This window comes from Tetrao urogallus (assembly GCF_951394365.1).
Source record: "Tetrao urogallus genome assembly, chromosome: 7".
Lineage (NCBI taxonomy): Eukaryota > Metazoa > Chordata > Aves > Galliformes > Phasianidae > Tetrao > Tetrao urogallus.
Genome location: NC_136820.1, coordinates 32811771 through 32832655, shown reverse-complemented (window position 1 = coordinate 32832655; position 20885 = coordinate 32811771). Strand labels below are relative to the sequence as shown.

The 20885-nt window shown below is 36.9% G+C and overlaps 1 protein-coding gene across 1 annotated transcript in view; it reads right to left on the bottom strand.

Annotated features, from left to right (window-relative positions):
- Nucleotides 1–20885, bottom strand: part of MALRD1 (MAM and LDL receptor class A domain containing 1) — a gene marked incomplete at both ends in the record, with an annotated part of 206527 nt that overhangs the window by 161689 nt on the left and 23953 nt on the right. Inside the window, 4 exons of the mRNA XM_079538377.1 lie at nt 6168–6288; nt 8186–8356; nt 12965–13074; nt 16915–17061. Coding sequence (XP_079394503.1) covers nt 6168–6288; nt 8186–8356; nt 12965–13074; nt 16915–17061 — 549 coding nt within the window. The remainder of the gene's footprint in view (nt 1–6167; nt 6289–8185; nt 8357–12964; nt 13075–16914; nt 17062–20885) is intronic.

Below are 20885 nucleotides of genomic sequence, written 5' to 3'. Positions count from 1 at the left end.
AAAATATGAGGAGAGTTGGTTTGTTTTGTGTTTGTTTAACCAGCATATGATTATTAGTGGTCTTCTAAAAAAGGCTGGATTTAGTGTGTTATTAACCAAAACACATAAAAACACAAATGAAAACAATAAAATTTAAGAGATTAAAGGAAATATAATTTTTCTATATATAGGTTGTATGTCAATCAAGCATGAAGTATGATTCTTTTTTCTTTAGGAATATTGCTTTGCTAGAATAACAACAATTATTAACAGATGTACAAGAACCTAGGCAAGTGGAAATGACTGATAATCTACTGGTGGAACAAAATAATGGGAAGATAAAGTGAGCTATTTATGATCTACCTTTTCTTTGCTTGAAAAGAAGAACAAGAAACTATCTCAAATACCCAGGAGAGCTACAAAGAACATGAAAAACTTTGTATACAGGCAACATTCAAAAATGAAAGATGTAACAGTTAAGTTTCTAAGCCCAGACTTCCTATGACTGTAACTTGTAACAAGACAAAGTATGCCCTTACCTTAAGCATGGATGAGCACTTTGAGATAAAATAACTCTCAAACCTTCAACAAATTTTTAAACCAAGTGTTTTTAAAATCTGGGGAAGATAAAAGTATAGAGCAAGCTGGTAGAGCCTGGGTGAAATTCATTTGCTTCTAAGTGTTTTGTAATGCTTCAATCTTACTTTCTCATTATCACTTTGACAAGTACTTGATCATCTCAGAGGTGAAAGTCAGTCAGGTTGGGTTCCTCTGCAGTTCTCCTCATAGTGAACAGACACTAATTAATCTACATTCTCTTCTAATATATCACTTTCTGCCTTTCTTCTGTTCTTTGTTGAGTGCTACAGACTCTGCTGGGCTTTTTGCTCCTTGTATATGAGGAAATTATTGCTAGTATTGACGTTTGGAGGAAATTGCCTTTACAGTGCCAGTGGATTTAGTCTTCTCTGAGCTGACTTCTTATCACAACTTGAGATTTCTTGCTGATTCTGGATTGTTACAAATTGATTTTACATATTTTAAATATTTTTGTTTTGAGAAACTCAAAAACACTCAAAAACATCCCCAAATCATATGCACAGCTTCTCTGTGTAAGCTGAATGAATGCCTAACAAGAATTTAAGAAACACTCATACTGAAAACAGTTGTTAAAATTGAATGATTATTATGTAAGGATTTCTGCAAGATCGACGGTTCACAAATCGCAACAACCAGTCCCCTCAGATCTTTCTCAGTCTGGCAGCAAATGTGTATTTACACATAATGCAGCATTCTGAGGAAAGCCTGGCATGAAAAAATCCAGGTGAGAAGTTATAATCCATCATTACTGGCTTACAACTTTCAATTAAATTTAAGAGGTGTTTAAAAAGACCCTCATATGCCAAGACATTCATATCCTTTTTTAATCACCCATTTCAAGATAGATTTAAAGACTTACAGTTAGCTGTCACTTCATTGACATCTTAATATCTAGGATCCAAAACAACTTACAGATATACAGATCCTATTACATTATTTTTAAACACTTTCAGTGTAAACACACTGAAAAAAATAAAATTTAAAAATGCAAAAGGTCATCAATAGTAAAGAAGACTATTTGAAAAAACAGACAAAAAATCTCAAGTCTATTTGAATGTTGACAAGTTCTTTTCAAAATTTCTGTGGGAGTGCCCACCTCCTTTCCATCCCCAAATATTATCCTCTAAAGCTCTAAAAATAATTTGAAATTATTACATAAAAGTTCAAAACTGGATGTTAAGTTGATTTGCATTATGATACTAATATATATAGAATTGTAGTTGAACAATCACATAGGGCAGATAGGTACAGCGTTCTCTTGTATGGCTACAAGAAACAAGACTCTTGAGAACATTTCCTTCTGCTATTAATTTCTGCGAGGAAAGACAATTCATAAATGTGAAATTCTAACAGACTTACTTGTGATTACAGTCACATGAACTTTTTTAGTAATACGGCTTATAGATAATAGGTATATATCTCCTATGTAATAAGGAAAAGTAGAGCATATACAATGGACAAAATATACTGAGGGGGAAGAAAATGCTGTAAAAACAGCCTAAGTGATTTCACCACGGATCTGTATTTTTAACAAGGTAAACTCAGTGCACATCTCCTAACAGCCTTTAGCTTAACTGTAGGTCTCAAAAAAATTTCAGATTTTTACACAGGTAATTCAGTATTCTCTGGGTGCACATTCATGCTAATCAATCCCAAATATTGCCCATGAAAATAACTGTGCTGTCACATACATTTGATACAATTTCATTTTCTAATTAATTCTAATTAATGTCATGAAAAAAATCATATTCACTGTACAACTCTGTTTTTGATAGCAAGTCCTTTCTGTGCAGTGAGGCAAACATCCAATCGTCTAACTAAAGGCAGCTTCATAACAACATTTTTAAGAAAAATAGTGTCCAAACATGCTGGTTTATTAGATCCAACTTTTACTGGAAAACTCTCTGTTCTTATGATATTGTCATTTGTAAATCCTGAATGTGAATGACTAGTGTACTGATATAGGAAATATAGGAAAGTCACAAAATAATAAAAGAGCCTCCCAAATAATTAACTGATGCTTTTGTTGGAAATTTAGCAAGTCAGGTCTAAATCTCTCCTCCATTCTAAAATATTAGTGTAGTCAGCTCCCATATGGGCAAGTTCAAGCAATGAAGCTGTCAATGCAATTCCAGTCTCAGGTCCCTCCTGTTTACAAGCTGGCATCCTTTTCAATTCTTTAACTTCAGCCCATCCTTCTGAGCTTGTTGTTAATCCCAGCCTCACCTTTAAAAGTTACTCATCTGTCTGAAACTAAGGAGTAGGCTGAAACAAAGCATAGGAGACAGGTGTTTGGAAGGTGTTTTGTCAGTGGAAGGGTTTGCTTTATAACCAGAGAAGTTTTATGCTTTGGCAAGATTAGAATCTATCCATATAATGAAAAATTCTTATAATACTTAAGGAAATTTTTATTTTACAAAGGTGGTTCTTAGAAACCCAATAGTGTTTACACCACAAACACGGTTATTAATAAACGATACATGCATCATTCTCTTCATTTGCCTTCTCGGTGAAACTAAACACTTCATACATAGAGAGTGAGGTTATGAGCAGCTTATGAACTACCTCCTTTAAGGCTGATCTGAGTATGCTTATGCTCAGCTGGATAGTACATTGCAGAGATAATGATGATTAAGTGTGACTTAATGTGATTAAATTTCATGTATGAATGCATAAATATAAAACAATATTTATATATATTTCCCAATGTATATATATCTCCAAATTTCACATACACTTTATATACACTTACATATTTAGCTACAATAAGATGTTTAGATATAGTTCAAAATCCAATAATCCACATAAGTGAACAAGAAAAATGAGTAAATTAAAAGAGAAAGAGGGAAAAAATATATAGAACGATTTGCAAAAGATCAGAGCCAATACCAAAAATATCTTTATGTTATCAGATTGCTTTCAAATTTTATATTTCCTACACCATGTAATTCTTAGGTTGCAAAAGTGAAAATTTGAACTCCACCAAAAGCATAGGCTGCAGACCTTAGAAATTATATCAAACATTCATCTTCCAGAATGTGAGCACACAATGTGACAGGTATGTTAGGTCACTGTTGTAAATCTGCAATTTGAAAAAGACAGCCACTTTTCTCTTCTGCCTTAATGCGTGGAAGTCATGTGTAATAGCTTTATAGCCACAGTAAATTCTTCAACTGTAGAAGTTGTGAACTAATAGTCAGGAGTAGCAGCACTTGAAAAAGAGAACATTTCATAGCTTATATTTTATGATGTTTTTACTTTTCTCTACTAGGTGGAATAAATCTGTAGGACTTTTTTAGTCTGGGACATGTATTTTTGTACAGTGAAACTAGGAATCTGGAATAAGTGTCTAAATTTTACTGTAATAATAAAAATAATATATATTAGAGTCACATAATTGCAACAGAACCAGATGAGATAAACTAATTTTTTGACCATGAGCTACATAAAAACAGAATAATTTCAACATATTATAAGGTTTGTACCAATGGTACTTTTCCTATACGTGTCATAAAATTCTCACCACACTCTGATTCTAAAGATGGAACACAGCCAAATTTAAAACATCTCAGAGATTAGATCAAAGTGAGGAGCAACAAGAATTTCATTTGACCGTAGTTAAAACAGACTATACAATGAGTTAATACGCAATCATCTATTCTCATGATTTTAAGAAAAATAAACTCTCATTATATGTCTGAGAGTTTTCGTAAGTACAAACAAGAAAAATGTTACTGATTGAAACACATAGATGAAGCACATGCAAATGAAGTTCCAGACAAACAGAAATTTGATAACTGAAAAGCACCTCTGAAGAAGCATGAGATGTTTTAGGAACTTTTTTTCCATAAAGTGAGATTAAGCTCTAGAACCGGTGCTTGCCTGATAACAGATAAATAAGTAATTGAAGGGAATCTGAGTGGATTGGAAAAAGCATCAGTTTCCTTACCACCACTGGTGAGTGACTAGCTAGTCCTCAGGTGGGAATGCCATATGCCAGAATTAATTCACTCACATGGGAGTAAGGGCAGATTTTTCACCTGGACTAGTCCCCACAGATATGTAGGTTGTTCCAAAAGTAATGCCTCCTATTTATTCCCATGGAAACTACAACAAATACAAAGACCACAATAACACTATTTGATAGAGTAAATTCTCAGCTCCAAAATATTTCAACAGTCACCCCCATAAGCTATGCATTTCTACCAGCCATGAACAAGAGCTTGCATGCTGTGCTTATTAAAATTTGCATGTTCATGCAGAACATTTCCTTGTACTAACATTTTCTATTTGGTTTCTACAAATATTCAGCAGGTATCAGTGCATGCCAACAGGTGCCATTTTTTTTCTGCAAGGAGAAATTCAGTTCCACACCTGTCCTTCATATTCTCTTCATACAATTTTTCAGATGTGTCTCTGCTGTTACCTGTCACACAGCAAAAAAACATGACAGGATACTGGTGAGGTGATTCCACATCTACTGCCATACCACCAACACCCACCTCTGTTATCATGAGGCAACATAAGACAGGAGGCATTACATTAAGAGCACCCCTCATACTTTGCAGAAATTGGTTCACAATGAAAATTCCAGGAAAAGAAAACGTTTGCGTTACATCACTAATAATGAGCTTTCAAAATATGTATCAGAAAACAATCCAAATTTCAATGAATGGGGAAGAGGAAGGTTGAAAAATAGCAAAAGACTACTGACTATATTTTATCAGGTTTCTGAAAGAGAATGAGAGGAATGGCATGAAGCTTTTCATCTTTAAGTCACTGTGTTTAGATAATCATATTGCTGCTATGCCTTTGTGATTGATGCATAGAGTGGGTAGGTGTAGGAAAATAAAAATAAAATTATAATAAAATAATCTTTCATCAATTATATAGTTACTTTTAACTAGACTATCAGACTGTATAAATATAGAGAGATACATAGATAGATATAGATATCAAGGAAATCTTAAAAAATTCAACACTGAAATTTTCCAATTCGCCTTTAAAATTTTCAACAAAGATGATATTCATCTTTCTGTTGGGTATAACTTAGCAGCATTACCACTGACTACATTTAGGTTCATGTCATTTTAGAACATAGCATTAATAGTAGAGATCTGAAAAAGCAACAGTCTGACAGAAGGTCATAGCTATGTTTCCATCTGTTCGCGTCTCAAGATTAGAGTGTGGGCACACAGACAAGTTTGGTGGAGCTTGCTTTGAGTTATATATTTGACAGTGATGATGGGAGCACCCTCTTGCCTTAAAGACAGTGCTCATCAGTGAAAGATGTAAGATGCTTTGCTTCTGTCCATGCATCAAAGCATAAATGTGGGCAGGTTCGACACAGTAAGTGGTATCTGGACATTTGCTTTATAGCTTACTTCACAGAACTACTCCAAACTACTTAAAGCACATACTATGTAACATTGTGTGAAAGGTTTTATTATATACAGTTCATTAATGCAGCTGGACTTTTTCCTCAGATTATGTCCTACTTTGTTACAGATGTCTTGAAGATGTCAGTGGGATCCCAATTACTTATAGTAAGCATCAGAAAAAAACACATTGAGAACTGCAAAACTTGCCTTTGTTTTCTGGCTTGATAGCTGATAGTGATATGTTCACAACTTCACATTCCTTTGTTATACTGATGTTATCTATAGCAACAGTAGCATTTGCTGCTCGAATGGTAGCTTGGAAAATGATCTGTAAAGATAAAGGAATCAAGTTCATTAGCAGCAACATGATAAAAAGGCACATATATATTTCTTTACTATTTACTCTCTCTGCAGGACATAAATACCACCTACAGCCAACTTGGATTATCAGCCTGCAACAACTAGACTGAGATTTGATCACTCAGAAAGTTATTCCTCATCTGTCAAAGCCACAACCGCATTTACTTACAGAAAGTTTTGTAACCCAGGCAACCTTGCCTCAATCTCAAGTGATAATAGCCATCGCTGGTTGAATGAGCTGTCTTCCTGCTGAAACTGTTAAAAACTATACAACTTTTTAAAAAAAGACTGGATGTTGTGTTGAGGGACACGGTTTAGTGGGAGCTATTGGTAATAGCTGAACGGTTGGACTGGATGATCTTTTAGGTCTTTTCCAACCTAGGTGATTCTATGATTATGTGAACTTTTAAAATGAGCATTCAGGGCAAACAAACATGGCAATTTATAATTCAGTCTAAGTTCTACACCAAGCCTGCTTTAGTGAATAACTAACTCTATAATGTGTGATGATGTAAGATATTATTCCTTTACATCATTGTCTTAAAGCTTGTTGGGGACACAGATGAGAAAGCCCAAGCAAGTCCTAGGCATGGGTTGTGAAATTCTTCGTCTGAGGGACACAGAGGACAAGGCCAGAGGCAACGAGAGAGAGAGATAAGCTGCAGCTTAATGGCCGTGAAGCAGTCTTTTGTGTGGGCTTATCTCAAGGAAGATGGCCATCTCAGGTGGGGCTGCACATGATTCTTACCCAAGTGCCCAGGAATGCCGCGTTGGCAGAAGAAGAAGGTTAAAAAGGGGACCTACAATCATGAGGTGGATGCTTTCTGGCAACAGATTCCTCATGAAGAAGTTTTTGACATGAGAAGCCTCACGACCTGCCTCTCTCCCTCCTGAACTTGCTTTGCACTCTACCACAATTGCCGAAGAAGAACAAAGGTGTCTGCCATCAGATTCCTCACTACGGAATTCCTGCATGCTGACAGACTCTCCTGGGCCTGCTGTCTGAGTCCTGCTTCTTCCTCCCGGATTGGCTCTGCAACTTCTTTCTGCTACCTGCTTGCTGCCCAAGGCCACGCTGCTGCTCTCCCCCCTGCTGCTTTTGGCTCGGACCTTCAAACGTTGTGCAACCGGACTGCTGCTGCATCCTGGTGGTGACTATCCCCACTTTACACAATTCTTGCTTCTTTCCTTTCTTTTCTATCACCCTCCTTCCCTTCCCTGTCTCCCTGATTAGGATTTATAATAAACTGGTGGACCAACATTTGAACTGTTGTTTCTTAATCTCACACTGGGTATACAAATATTAAAAGAACCTCATCTCCCTCCTATAAATTGGAGCGAGACAGATGAGCATAAGATATGTAAAGTATAACTTAACTACAACAAAATCAACGTTTCTGATTTTAAGCTAATAATTTCAATAATGATTCTCCTCATTTCTAGTTTTCTGCTTGTAAATTAAGATGAATATAATATATAAAAAAGAAAATATTAGTCTTACGTATGTTACTGTGAATGTAAGGATTATAAGAATGCATTTAGAAATACAAGAAAATATTCAGGAGACTACAAATGAAAGTAGAGTTCATTTAAGCTCAGGATTCTGCACTTCTGTCTTCAGCCAACATAATTAAGCCCTCATTGATTAGAATTTTTTAAAGTTCTTTTTTTAAAAAAACACTTCACTAGTCATATACTGAAATCTGAGGTAAGGAAACAATGATGCTGCTCTTGAATACCTACACCTATTTATAGAGCTGAACTCCTTTTTAAAGGATAGAAATTCTCTTTTTACCTTCTATTATGAAAGTAATTTAATTCTAAAGGCCAAATTGGAGCTAACATTTGACATAATTTCGACTTACCTGAGAAGATAAGTTCCCAGCTGCACTGTCTACTACTGGTATACTTGCTTTTGTCCACTCCATCTCAGGCAATCCTAAAATATCGCACATTTTCTCCAAACTTCCATTCAAGGCAGTCCTCCTAAAAACTGAAAGCTGGGAGTCCTGAGATAGCCAATACCAAAATCTTACCTGTTGAAAGAGTTCGTAATGAAACACTTTAAAAATGGTATCATCAATCTACAATAAATTCAACACCAACTCATATAAGAGCATGGCTCCAAAATGAATGCCTCCCACTTTACTATGTTGGCTCACAATGTCAGAGATGGATGTTGGCGATATGGCAGGTTGAACCTTCCACCAATACTCCATTACATTTTGTTGCCATGTAACAGATAGCAGCAGAGAAAGTCTGACAGAATGGCATCTGACATGGAAGAATATTTGAAACAAAGGTGTGGAACTGAATTCCTGCATCCAGAGAAAATGGTACTCACTGACATTAGTGGATTGCTTATGAGCATCTATGAAGACCAAAAAGTGGAGAGAGCACACTGAGGGCGCAGGTAGTGCATTTTGACAACAGTCACATGAAAGACAAGCCACATTCCAGATGTTCATGCACAGTTTGCACACTGTGAGCATCTCAATCAGCTCATCTGCATGAATCAGACAATTATGACTAGGAAATTGTACAGAGATGAATATCAGTTTCAGTGTGTTGGAAACAGTGGTGACAACCTTGGAATTCTGCAGTCTGTGCCAGTGAATGCTCACACTGGAACAGAATGAACATCATTTGTCAGGATCTACTGAGCCAATACAAAGCTGAAGGTGACAGTCTACTGAATCACACCATTATCGATAATGAGACATGGTGTCACCTGGACAAACCATCAACTCTAATCACTACATTTGATGCTGACTAAGCTGAAAGCTCAGATTTCCAGAGTCACACCAGAGAAGACAAAATTGCTCTTGCAACAAATGAACAGGTTGAAGACCATGAAGTACATTGCCAGTCTTAGTTGGACTGTCCTACCATACCCTCTACATATTAGAGGGTAATTGTATGATATTGTACATCATACAATCTAGTAAAGATTTTGCACCTTCTGACTTCCATCTGTTTGGACTGATGAAAACTTTACTGTATTAGCAACATTTACCTAGCAATTAAGCTGTCATAGCAGCTGTGAAACAGTGGGTTCATTCTACTGGGCAAAATTTTTTATGAACAATGCATACAGACTCCTTTTCATCATGGAAAAAATGCACAAATAATAGTGGCAGCCATACTGAAAAATAGTGTTTGGTAACTGAGAAGATAATTTTCTATATCAAATACTGTTATTTTGCTCTTTGTAGCTCTTTCAAGTTCCACAGAAATAAATAGGAGGCATTGCTTTTGGAGCAAAACATGTACATGCACTGTAGCCCAAAACAACAAGCAGGAATATACATTACTGTGACACAGAAGAAAGTTAGGAATGGCATGCTGAGGAGCAGTAGTATGTCCAAAAGTAAAACCACAATATAAAGGAAAACTTATTAAAAAAAAATTAACTTGCATCTATCAAGGGATATACACCAATTGATATGATCTCCATTAATTTTTCTTCAGTTTAGTAAGGACTTAGAAGGTATTTGAAGATTATTTTGCTCAGAAAATGTCAAAAATGGAATAGCTTAATGATTATGTTAATCTCTGAAGACTTAGTCAAGATTCTTATATGTAGGGAGCCTTATTTCCACAGTCAACATCAATGACAATTATTTGAAGTCAATCATCTATTGAGCAATAACATGTCGATAGCTTGAAACAAGTGGATTGACTGCTACATAGGAAAAATAAAAACCAATTTCTGCAGCAATTAGGCTTGAAAAAAATGCTGCTTGTCCAACAGGCAAGATCATAGAACAAAGAGAAGCTCATCACACTATGCTTGCCCTGAAATACGGAATAAAGCAGATTTAATTATTTAATTCTAACCAGACAAAAATTAAGCAGAGAACTGCAATGAAAAGATAAGATTTTTAAAAGCTAGTTTTTTAGTGTGATAGTGTGAGCTCTTCCAGTTTCTTCACATTGTGAAAGACAGTCTTTTTTTTTTTTTTTTTTTTTTTTTTTTTTTATTACATTTGCAAACTTTATTTTCCTGCAAAAGCCTTGATAATGCTTGAAATTTTGTGAAGGTAAAAATGAGCTGCTGCACAGTTCTCTGCCCATTTTCATATGATCTTACACAGAACACCTTGGATTCTCACATTACTGAGAGTAAATTTCCTTTTTCTTCTTCCTCCCTCCAGTTTGTTATCAAAAATTAATGAGTTAAGAAATTCAGACCATGTTAGGCTAATGGCCAAATGTAACTGTCTTCTGCCCCAGAACAAGCACAGATGAATGTGTTAGCTTTCCATCACACACACGAAAAAAAATAAAGGTCTTTTATTTGAGCAGGACAGTTGACACAATATAATAATTTTCAAGAACCTTTTGGACAAATAACTGGCAAAACAGAGTGCTGTGTGTGCATGTAACTTTTGCTGAATTTACTGTGAATGCAAACTTCTTGTCATTGATTATGTTATTGAGAGAATAGACAAATACTTGAGCAAACACCTTTCTACCCCCCTTTCTAAATACAGAGTATGTTTATCAAATATATTTCAAAAAAATCTCCTGACTTTTCCTTACATAAGAAATAAAATTATTAATAATAAAAACTACCCTTGCTTGCTACATCTACATATTCCATTTTAGACTTACTTTTCTGTCGATTAAAGGTACTCAAGCAGAGAGCTGGGATTGAAATTTGTTTTTACAATTCTAAAACCTTAAGCTAAATGAAGATATTTCTTAGCTGACAACTACTGAATGACTGCTACAAGAAGCTGCACAAAGAATTTACTTCTAAGCTTCAATTAGCCAGTGAGGCATAATGCAAAACTGTTATCCCTCAACTCCATTTTTTTTTTATTTTTATTTTTTTAATTTAACCACTGGAGCCAAAGAACTTGTAAAGCTATTAATAAACATAGATCTCTTTATGTAGATCCCTTTATCCTCTCAGTGGGACATCCAACATAGGACAACATCTCACATCTAAATACAGAGAACATAACACATCAATACACATCCTAATGAGCAACTGCTATTCCTTGCTGTTTCCCAGAAATAAAAGCCTACAGGGAAAATGTGGCAGAAAGCCAAGCTTCCAGTTTTCAGAAACACTCTTTTTTCAGACATATATAGCAGGATGAGAACTTTTTCTGCTTTTTTGTTTGTTTGTTTTTTTTTTTTGCTGAATCTTGGGTCTTTAAGTATACACAATATGTGCATGTGCTCAAAAATACCCTTAATTTCTGACTACACTGAAGAAGTTCACGTGCATCTCTACTGAATTTATGTTTATTTGGAATACATACCAAACACTGCAAGAGGTCTTAATTGGGACTACTCATTGACTTACAAATTAGTTCTGCCCAGGTAACCTTAAAAGATTCTAAGATGAATTTATCTGAACTTTAAAAGTACATATCTACCTGCTATCAAACTCTACAAAAGAGATTTGAAACTGCCTGGATGAATGCACTGTATGCACAAAGGTTGTTGGTACTCCAAGTCTAGTGGGATAGACCTCTGATGGGATTATGAGAGGCTTTCGGTATTCCTTGCAGCAGTGTTGTGCTCGATTTCATTCTGCATCTATTTTATTTGTGATTCTTTACAACAATATGATGACACGTGAAGATCAGGGAGGGGCAGATTGTGTAAAATGATAGAAAAGTATTCTTAAGCTGTTTACAATGCTTCCATTCAGCTGCAAGATGCAACTATTTAGCTGAGATCTGGTAACTCATCGATGTGCGTAGGCTGTCAGCTACAGCATCAAATACAACAGATTTATTTAAACAAACACTTGTTTCAGATCCCTCAGCCTATGAGGCCCTCATGCTGCTAAGAATAAATTTCTGCTATTTTTCTGCGCTATTTACTCAATTTCAACTTTAAAATAATTTTCTTGAAAATGGCAACATTCTAATCAGAAAATGCTGTTCTCATGTTTAACTCTCAGACTTGCTCTCTTTTTTTCCTTTCTTAATAGCACTCCTGATCCCCCTTTTTCCAGTTATCTTTCTATTTTCTCAGGTCAAGTGCCATTCTCACTTTTGCATTTCTCTGAAGAGCTATAAGATATTTGATAAACAACAACAAAACCGAACTACAAGTTAAATGGTTAATGACTGCACAGTTCAGTTTAATAAGCACTCTCTTCAATTAATAAAACTTAGTACATGTCTGAATCATGATAGCCAGTTCTCTCCAATTATTCTATCACATTCAATCCATGTAGAAAATTCAAACCACAGATCCGTAAAGGAAAGCTGGAAATGGGAATGTCCAGCTAACAGAGCTAACAGATAACAGCATGAGGATTCTTTGCCAGCTTTGGCTCAAAAGGCTGGCTTGATTTGACTATGTGGTGATACGGCCCTTGTAATATTGTTCAGCTATGTTTTTCACAGCATAAAAAGCCTCTAAAGAATATCCTTAAATCTGAGCCAACTCATAGAAGCTCTAGAAAGAATAATAATCAGATACAAATGCAGCAAAGCAGGCAAAAAAAAAGTACCTTGCTGCTCCTAAAATATTAGTCTGTTTCTCATTCTGCAGTAATTCAAATGGAGCTAGTTTTTCTGCAGCAATGCTAGAAGCAAGAAAAATAGCGTTTCAACACATCAGGTGACTGATGGGCTTACAAAGGTTGGAGCAGATTAACGTCCAAAACTTACCTGACAGCAGGAATAACCAGGGGACAGCTTGACAAGGAAGGGACTCCCCAAATCAGACACAGCTATCTCTGTGTGCATCTGATATGATCCACTGAAATAGATGAATGTTTCTGTAAACAAAATTCAAAGAAATACAAGAAATATGTCATGCTCCAATGGCAAATAATTACCTCAGAAAGGTAACTATGTGCTCAGTGAGGCACATGAAAATTACTCATAAATGTAAATAAATGGAACAGCATTACCTTCAGCTCTACCCCTATGAATAAAGAGGAGAGAGCTGTACCAGCCTGTGACAACCAATATCTGCACAAACAAAGAAAAAACAATTGCTGAATGCTCCTGTGCTCCTGGCTCTTTCCTCAGCAATAAAGTCCAAAGATTAGGAAAGAGGGTGAATTCGAAAAGGTGTTTCAACAGCCGTTGCTAAAATCATATAATTGCTCAGGTTGGAAAAGACCTTCAAGATCACCAAGTCCAACATCAAGTTAACCATAGTACCCTAACTCTAACAATCCACCACTAAATCACGTCCCTGAACACCACATCCAAACGGTTTTTAAACACATTCAGAGATAATGACTGAACCACCTCCCTGGGGAGCCTATTCCACTGCTTAACAACCCTTTCAATAAAGAAGTTTTTCCTGGTATACAACCTACGCCTCCCCTGGTGCAACTTGAGGCCATTTCCCCTTGTCCTGTCACCTGTCACCAGTGCGTAGAGACCAATCCAACTCTCTCTGCAATCACCTTTCAGGTATTTGTAGAGAGCAATAAGGTCTCCCTTCAGCCTCCTCTTCCCCAGACTAAACATCCCCAGTTCCTTCAGCCACTCCTCATAGGGCATATTCTCCAAGCCCTTCACAAGTCTTGTTGTCTTTCTTTGGACCTGCTCCAGCACCTCAATATCGTTTCTGTATTGAGGTGCCCAAAACTAAACACAATACTCGAGGTGGGGTCTCACCAGTGCCAAGTACAGTCCTGCTCCATTCCTGATACAAGCCAAGATGACACTGGCCTTCTTGGCCACCTGGGCACACTGCTGGCTCATATTCAGCCAAGTGTCCATCAGTACACCAAGATCCCTTTCTATCAGGCAGCTTTCCAGCCACTCCTCTCCAAGCCTGTAGAGTTGCCTGGGGTTGTTCTGACCCAAATGTAGGACCTGACACTTGACCTTACTGAAACTCATACAGTTTTCCTTGGCCCATTGATCCAGTCTATCCAGGTCCCTCTGTAGTGCCCTTACTGCCCTCCAGCAGATCAACACTCCCTCCCAGTTTGGTGCCATCCGTGAATTTACCAAGGGTGCATTCAATTCCCTCATTAAGACCATTGGTAAAGATGTTAAATAGGAGTGGTCCCAGTACCAAGCCCCAGGGGACACCACTCATAACTGGCTGCCAGCTAGATTTAACTCTAAGACTATCTTGTTTTGGTGTCTTCAAGCTCTTGAAATTCAGGAAATAAAGTTCTGCAGAGGTGTTCACTTGCAGTTCCCCTGACTTTACTGTGCAGATGTACTGAATGCATCATCCTCTGCCCTCTTCAGGCAAAATTCTTCAGACCTCTGTCCTCCAAGTGAATGTCATCACCTTGTTTACACCAATTCCCTCAGGCTTTATTACAATGTGGGGAGAGCAAAGGGACTGCTGGAGAACAGCAACCTGGAGACCGAACCATGTAGACCACAGCTTAACCCTAAAGGACACATTTAAATTGGTTTTAATAATGTTACAAACTGAATTTAGAATAAAAATTGATTTCCTTTAGGATACAGTACTCACTCTCCTCACAGCCCAAACAGTTTTAAGCACGCTAACAATGTTGCAGGCCATGGGAGCCAATGGAATAAGCTATATTTTCTCATGGGGTCTACAGACTTGACATTGTTGTCTGTGCTAGTGGGGATGAAAGCTTAATTAAAGATCTAATCTGAACCCTGGCAAACAAACTGCCTTTGGATTTGAATTACAGCAGATGTGCTTCAAACAAAGGTAGGAAAGGATAAACATCTTCAAGGGGCCCTAAAGCAGCATATTTTGAATGCCGTCAGTGCTGCCTTCACTGAATACTGAGACTTTTTCACGAAAGTCTATGCAAAACAACACTAAAGGCTGTCTTGTTTGTACATTGATATTACACACATATTGCCTTACATCTTGGAAAATCAGCTATTGTGCTGCCTCAGTCACACTCCATAGCCATTTATTTCCCATGGATACATAATGAAGCAGAGGGTTAGGTCCAACCCCATGTGAATAGTCACAGGTCTTTAGCTAGTCTGGCACAAAGAGGTAACCATTCCAGCTCTGTGTACAAGCAGGCATGCTGCACTCCACGGCATGAGGGAAACTCCCCTCATTGCAATGCAAAGACACATCAAAGGATCCTCTTTTAATTTGCAGCTGAGGCTCTACAGTAGTCTCCTTAAGATTTTCATTAATCAAAATTTGATGCTGCCCTCCCCAGGAAAGAAGAAAGATGAACACTCTGCGATATCACAGATAACTATTTAAACCCTAAAGTTCTGATTTAACATTGACAAAAAACTTGCTCAAATTCTGAAATCATTATTACAGAGCAGTGATGTGACTAAAACATGTACAGTAATAGACGGTTACAAAACCACACCAGAACAACCTTTGCATTGACTTACACGGGGAATGCATCATTACTGGGTTTGAGAGTTACTGTGTGGTAACCTCAAGGTCTGCTTGAGGTAGAGGCTTCAACCTGCAGCCTGTAACTCTATAAAAACACAAACCTACTATGAAATAATTCAGATATCAAAGCAGCTTAAGACCTATTTAACATGCTTGTTACACTGCAGAGAAGTTTCTTCAGGCCGCCTTCATTACAACTACATCTCACCAGTGCCTAGAATAACCCACGTGGGAAATCTGCAGTTACATCGGGTGCTCCAGCTTTTCTGGAGCTGTGAGCAATGGGAAGCCGAGAAACAGCAACATTTGCAGAGAACACACTAATGAAGACTTTTGACCTTCTACTAGTGTGACAATAAAATAAAATACCCAACTGCTACACAAAAAGCAAACAGCAACCATTTGTTGCACTTCACCACTCAGGGACCAGTAGCATATGAACATGCAATAGGAGTTATTAGATAACATGCATACACATAATCACAGCCCACTAGAATTTACCCAGAAAACAAATTTGAAATTCTTTTGCCATTGAATATTTAAGGTAGAGTAATTAAAGTTTCACTTTCCTCTAATGTGAACATGTGAGAGAAGCATGGAGGTCTGAATGTAGTATAATATACACCATTGCAAAATTTAATTTAAAAGGATATAGTCTATAGCATTCCAGTCTCCATTGGAAGCACCATAATAGTTACATTTTAATACAAGAAAAGTCACAGAATATTTGCAAGTGTTATTTGATAATAATAAGCATATTAGGCAGGTTTAAACAGTACATTAATAACACTTCAATTTCAGAATAAAATTAATAAACTAACTCTCTGTTAGAATCAACTTTTTCCAACTGAGTGCATTTTATAGCAATAAGGATAGAGAAAGAGATATCGGTTTATCGTGGAGAAAAATCAATTTACCTGTACTCTATAAAAAAAAACTACAGTGGTTTTTTCTCTAAATATTTTTTGAAAAAGCCCTTGTGAATGTTGGAACCAAAAGTGATCATCAAATGTGTGAACAAGGTTAGCTATGTCTGGTCAAAAGGTATGATCTCAAAAAATTCAATGTTGCATCCAGTCTCATTTTTCTTCACTTGTCCAGCAAACAAAAGCAAGGTTATAAAGACACACCAACCATATAATATCTAAGAAAAAACATCCTTGAAAAACAGATTTTCTGTAATGTTAGCTATATTATGTACTACGTAGCATACATTTCAAATTCAGTTTCATCAGATAGGCATTATTGAGAATGTTTCATGTACGTGTATATAATCTCTCACCATGTCCAGATATAGTTGCTTGATCTCTGTCAGGGAGTCTGCTGTCAAAGGGAGCCCCTTCTTTCATTATGTTCCATTTAGTATCACTCGTGTTCAGTGTTTTCCATCCACAGAAGTCAGAGTCAAAATTACATACAGTGTAATTAGCTGTTGTACATAGAACAAGATATAATTAAATTGAAGTGGATGTAACATTTTAATGACAATTCTATAGTATTTTATACTTGGATGTAAAAGGAGTTTTAATCAAGAAATCACTGGTATTTTCCACTGAAATGTGGGCTTTTTTTGGCTGGAGAAAAAGTTGTAAAACATACAGGCAATAAATCAGGCAGGTCCCTCCATTCTTAAACTCAGAACTGCAAAAGAAATCACTTATAAATGAATAAACTCTATCTTACTAAGCGTGAGATCTATACATAGGCTGCCATCAGTTACAGATGTGTAATTGTATTTTTTCAGAGATGAATTTTACTGGAAATTTAATTATGAGTGTATGGTGGGAAAAAAAAAAATCAAACATACTTAGTAGAAATGAAAAATAGAAGAGTTAAACTACAGACAGGTAGTTTTAAGGCTAAAAGGAAGGTGATTTTCTTTCAGATACACATGGAGGATGTCCCTTCCCACAAACATTTTGCATCTATTTGGTCTGGACAGGTATACCCTTCTTTGGATAAGGAAGTGGCTAGAGAACCATGCCCAGCAGGTAGTGGTTAATGGAGTGGTCCAGCTGATGACCCATTACAAGTGGTGCCTCCCAGGGATCAGTACTGGGGCCCATCTTGTTTAATATCTTTATTGATGACCTAGATGAAGGGATTTAGTGTACCTTCAGTAAGTTTGCAAATGACACTAAGTTGGGAAGTAGTGTTGATCTGCCGGAGGGTAGGGAGGCCCTTCACAGGGGTCTAGATAAGCTGGATCACTGGGCTGAGGTTCAACAAGGCCAAGTGCCGAGGCCTGCACTTTGGCCACAATAACCCCCATGCAGCGCTATAGGCGGGCATGAGCGGCTGGATGACTGTGAAAAGAAAAGGGACTGGGGGTGTTGGTTGATGCTCAGCTGAACATGAGCCAGCAGTGGCCAAGAGGGCCAATGGCACCCTGGCCTGCATTAAAAATAACATGCCCAGCAGGAGAAGGGAGGTAATCATCCCCCCGTATTCAGCCCTGGTGAGGTCACACCTTGATTACCGTGTTCAGTTTTGGGCCCCTCACTACAAAAAAAAAAACAAACACATTCAGGCCCTGGACTGCGTCCAGAGAAGGGCAACAAAACTGGTGAGGGGTCTGGAGCACAAGTCTTATGAGGAGCGGCTGAGGGAGCTGGGATTGAGGAGGCTCAGAGGAGAACTTATCACACTCTACAGCATCCTGAGGGGAGGCTGTGATGAGGAGGAGTTTGACCTCTTCTCCCAGGCAACAAATATCGCCATTTCCTTGGGTCCTAAGTTGTACCACAGGAGATTTAGGTTAGGCATAAGAAAGAACTTTTTCTCTCAGAAAGTGGTCAGATATTGGAATGGCCTGCCCAGGGAGGTGGTGGAGTCGCCATCCCCATCAGTGTTCAAGAGGCATCTGGATGAGGAGCTATGAGATATGGTTTATTAGCTTGTGGGAGCAATGGAAATGGGAGGGCGGCTGAACAAGATGATCTTGAAAGTTGTTCTCAATCTTGTAATTCTATGAATTCTATACAAACTTTGAAGAGTAGGCAATTTCCAAAAAGACTACTGTTTCAAAGAGAAAATAGGAAGTGCTCTCAGAACTTCTTGCCAAGTATGACTTGCAGTGTTTACTAAGTATGTATGTTACAAATTTAAAAATATGTAACAGTAACCATACTGCTTCCAATGCTTGATACTAGGCATAGTAATGCAAAACTTCATTACATTAGATGACAAATAAAGAAACAGGCATCAGCATGGGAGGATTCTGACATCAGTATGAAAGTGGTCTTTTTAATCTTTCAAATTATCTAAGAACTCTTTCTCACTTTCCATGTTTCTATTAACTAGGATTTGTTCATTCATTTTTCACTATGATATAAGAGATCTAGAAGTGATCTCTATTTAATACTAAAAACATTTAATTTTTTTTCACTTCATTAATTTCATTGATTTCAAAGACTTACATAGCACAAAATTGAACAAAATTTCTTCCTACAGAAGTTCAGATTTTTCAAGTTTTCAATCGTATTTATATAGACAGAAATTATGAAATACAATAAAACATAAGTACATCTAAGTTCTTACAATAAACTACATTTTCACATCCATTCATGTCAAGTTAACTTGAGCAAGAAGAAACATTGGTTTTCCTTCCCTACTGCAATGAAGCAAAGAAAAACCTTAAAGTTAAGAATCCTTCACATTTCTAAGAAGCAGCTGTTTGCCTTTGTTTTTATTCAGTATAGAAGTCTGACAGCTCTGCATCATGAGAGCACTCCATCAAAGAAAACTACTGAGGATATGTTCAAGGATAAATGCTAGAATACCTAAAAGAATAGAGGCTAAAATATACCCTATTGTACCAGATAGAAATTTGTATTGGAATTTAATGTGAATAGATATAGTTCACTCAAAATATCACAGAGGACAATGTCAAGACGACGTGGAAAATGTACACAATGGGAAGAAAGGAACAAAAGAAAAATATAGGACAGATTTTGCTTTAGGTCTCTTTTGTTCAAGACTGCAGAAAGTGCCAGAAAGACAATTTTTCTAAGCTGATCAAACTGCTGAAGAAACAAGTTTCACCTTCAGAGTTCTCTTTCCTGAAAAGGGGTGTACATATGAAGCATTCAAGTATTAGCCATTAAAATAGACAATCTTAAAAAGAGTCTTTTTTATTTTAAAGTTTTTCTGTCTTCTTTCTTCTCAGTTATTAGACCAAAGAATCAAACATCTGCTATGACTCACTCATATTTTAGAAAATCACTTTTTCCTCACGTTTTGTTTTTGAGAGGATGAGCATACTTTTGTGCACTGATCAAACAAGATGAGAGCTTTAACCTGAAAGTGCTTACACACAAACTGAAGCATATAATCTCAATATCTCAGGTTAAATTGAGAAACTGTTAAACTTAATTTCTTTAAATTAAAACATACTAGAAGTGAACTGATAATCAGTGCCACGTGGTAAACCCACTGAAACTGCAGAGGCAACAGCAGATAACAGAATGCTAGGCACAGTTCTGGAAAAGGATTGTGCATTCCCTGGGTCAAGACCTTAATTCCGAAGGTGCCACAAAGGACAGCATTGACTCCCTAATCTTTTCTTTCTGTGCACTCTCCAGTTTTTCTTACCCAACTACGATAAAAGCAATATTACCTGGTGACTCCCACTGACTTTTCGTGTACACTATAATTACGTACTGACTATACTCAGGCTACTGTTTTTCAATTACACAGTGCCAAATCTCACTGTCCAAGCCACAGGGTTTAAGATTAAAATGTGTAATAGATTGTGGGCATAGAGTAGTATAAACCTTCATATTTAAAATGGCATTTCAACGTTCACACATATAACTTATTTCATAGAAAGCTACTGCATGGCTCTTAAAGTGTTTGAAAGGAACAAAAGGTTAAAACTGTGAAATAAAGAGAACTCAGTCAAAAACTGTTCCTGAATCTTCTCAGTGAATTTGAAAATAAAACATTAATAGTGTCCTCCATCTTGCTTCCCTGAGTGACCCACAACGTTTTAATCTGCTATCCCAAAAATAATTTATATCATTACTAATATCTGAAATATGCATACAGTTTTCATCTGCAACACACATTTATGTGTTGCTGTCAATAGAAATAGGCTGTCACTTTTTGTCCCTAGAAAACAAGTGCACTCATCACAAAAGTTATTTTAAAAGCTGCAGTCTCTAAAAATACTTTTAAACTGAGGTCCAAATCATTTAACAATTCTCAAACATTTTCCATAACTTTCTTTCCTATTTTTTCTTTTGACACTAC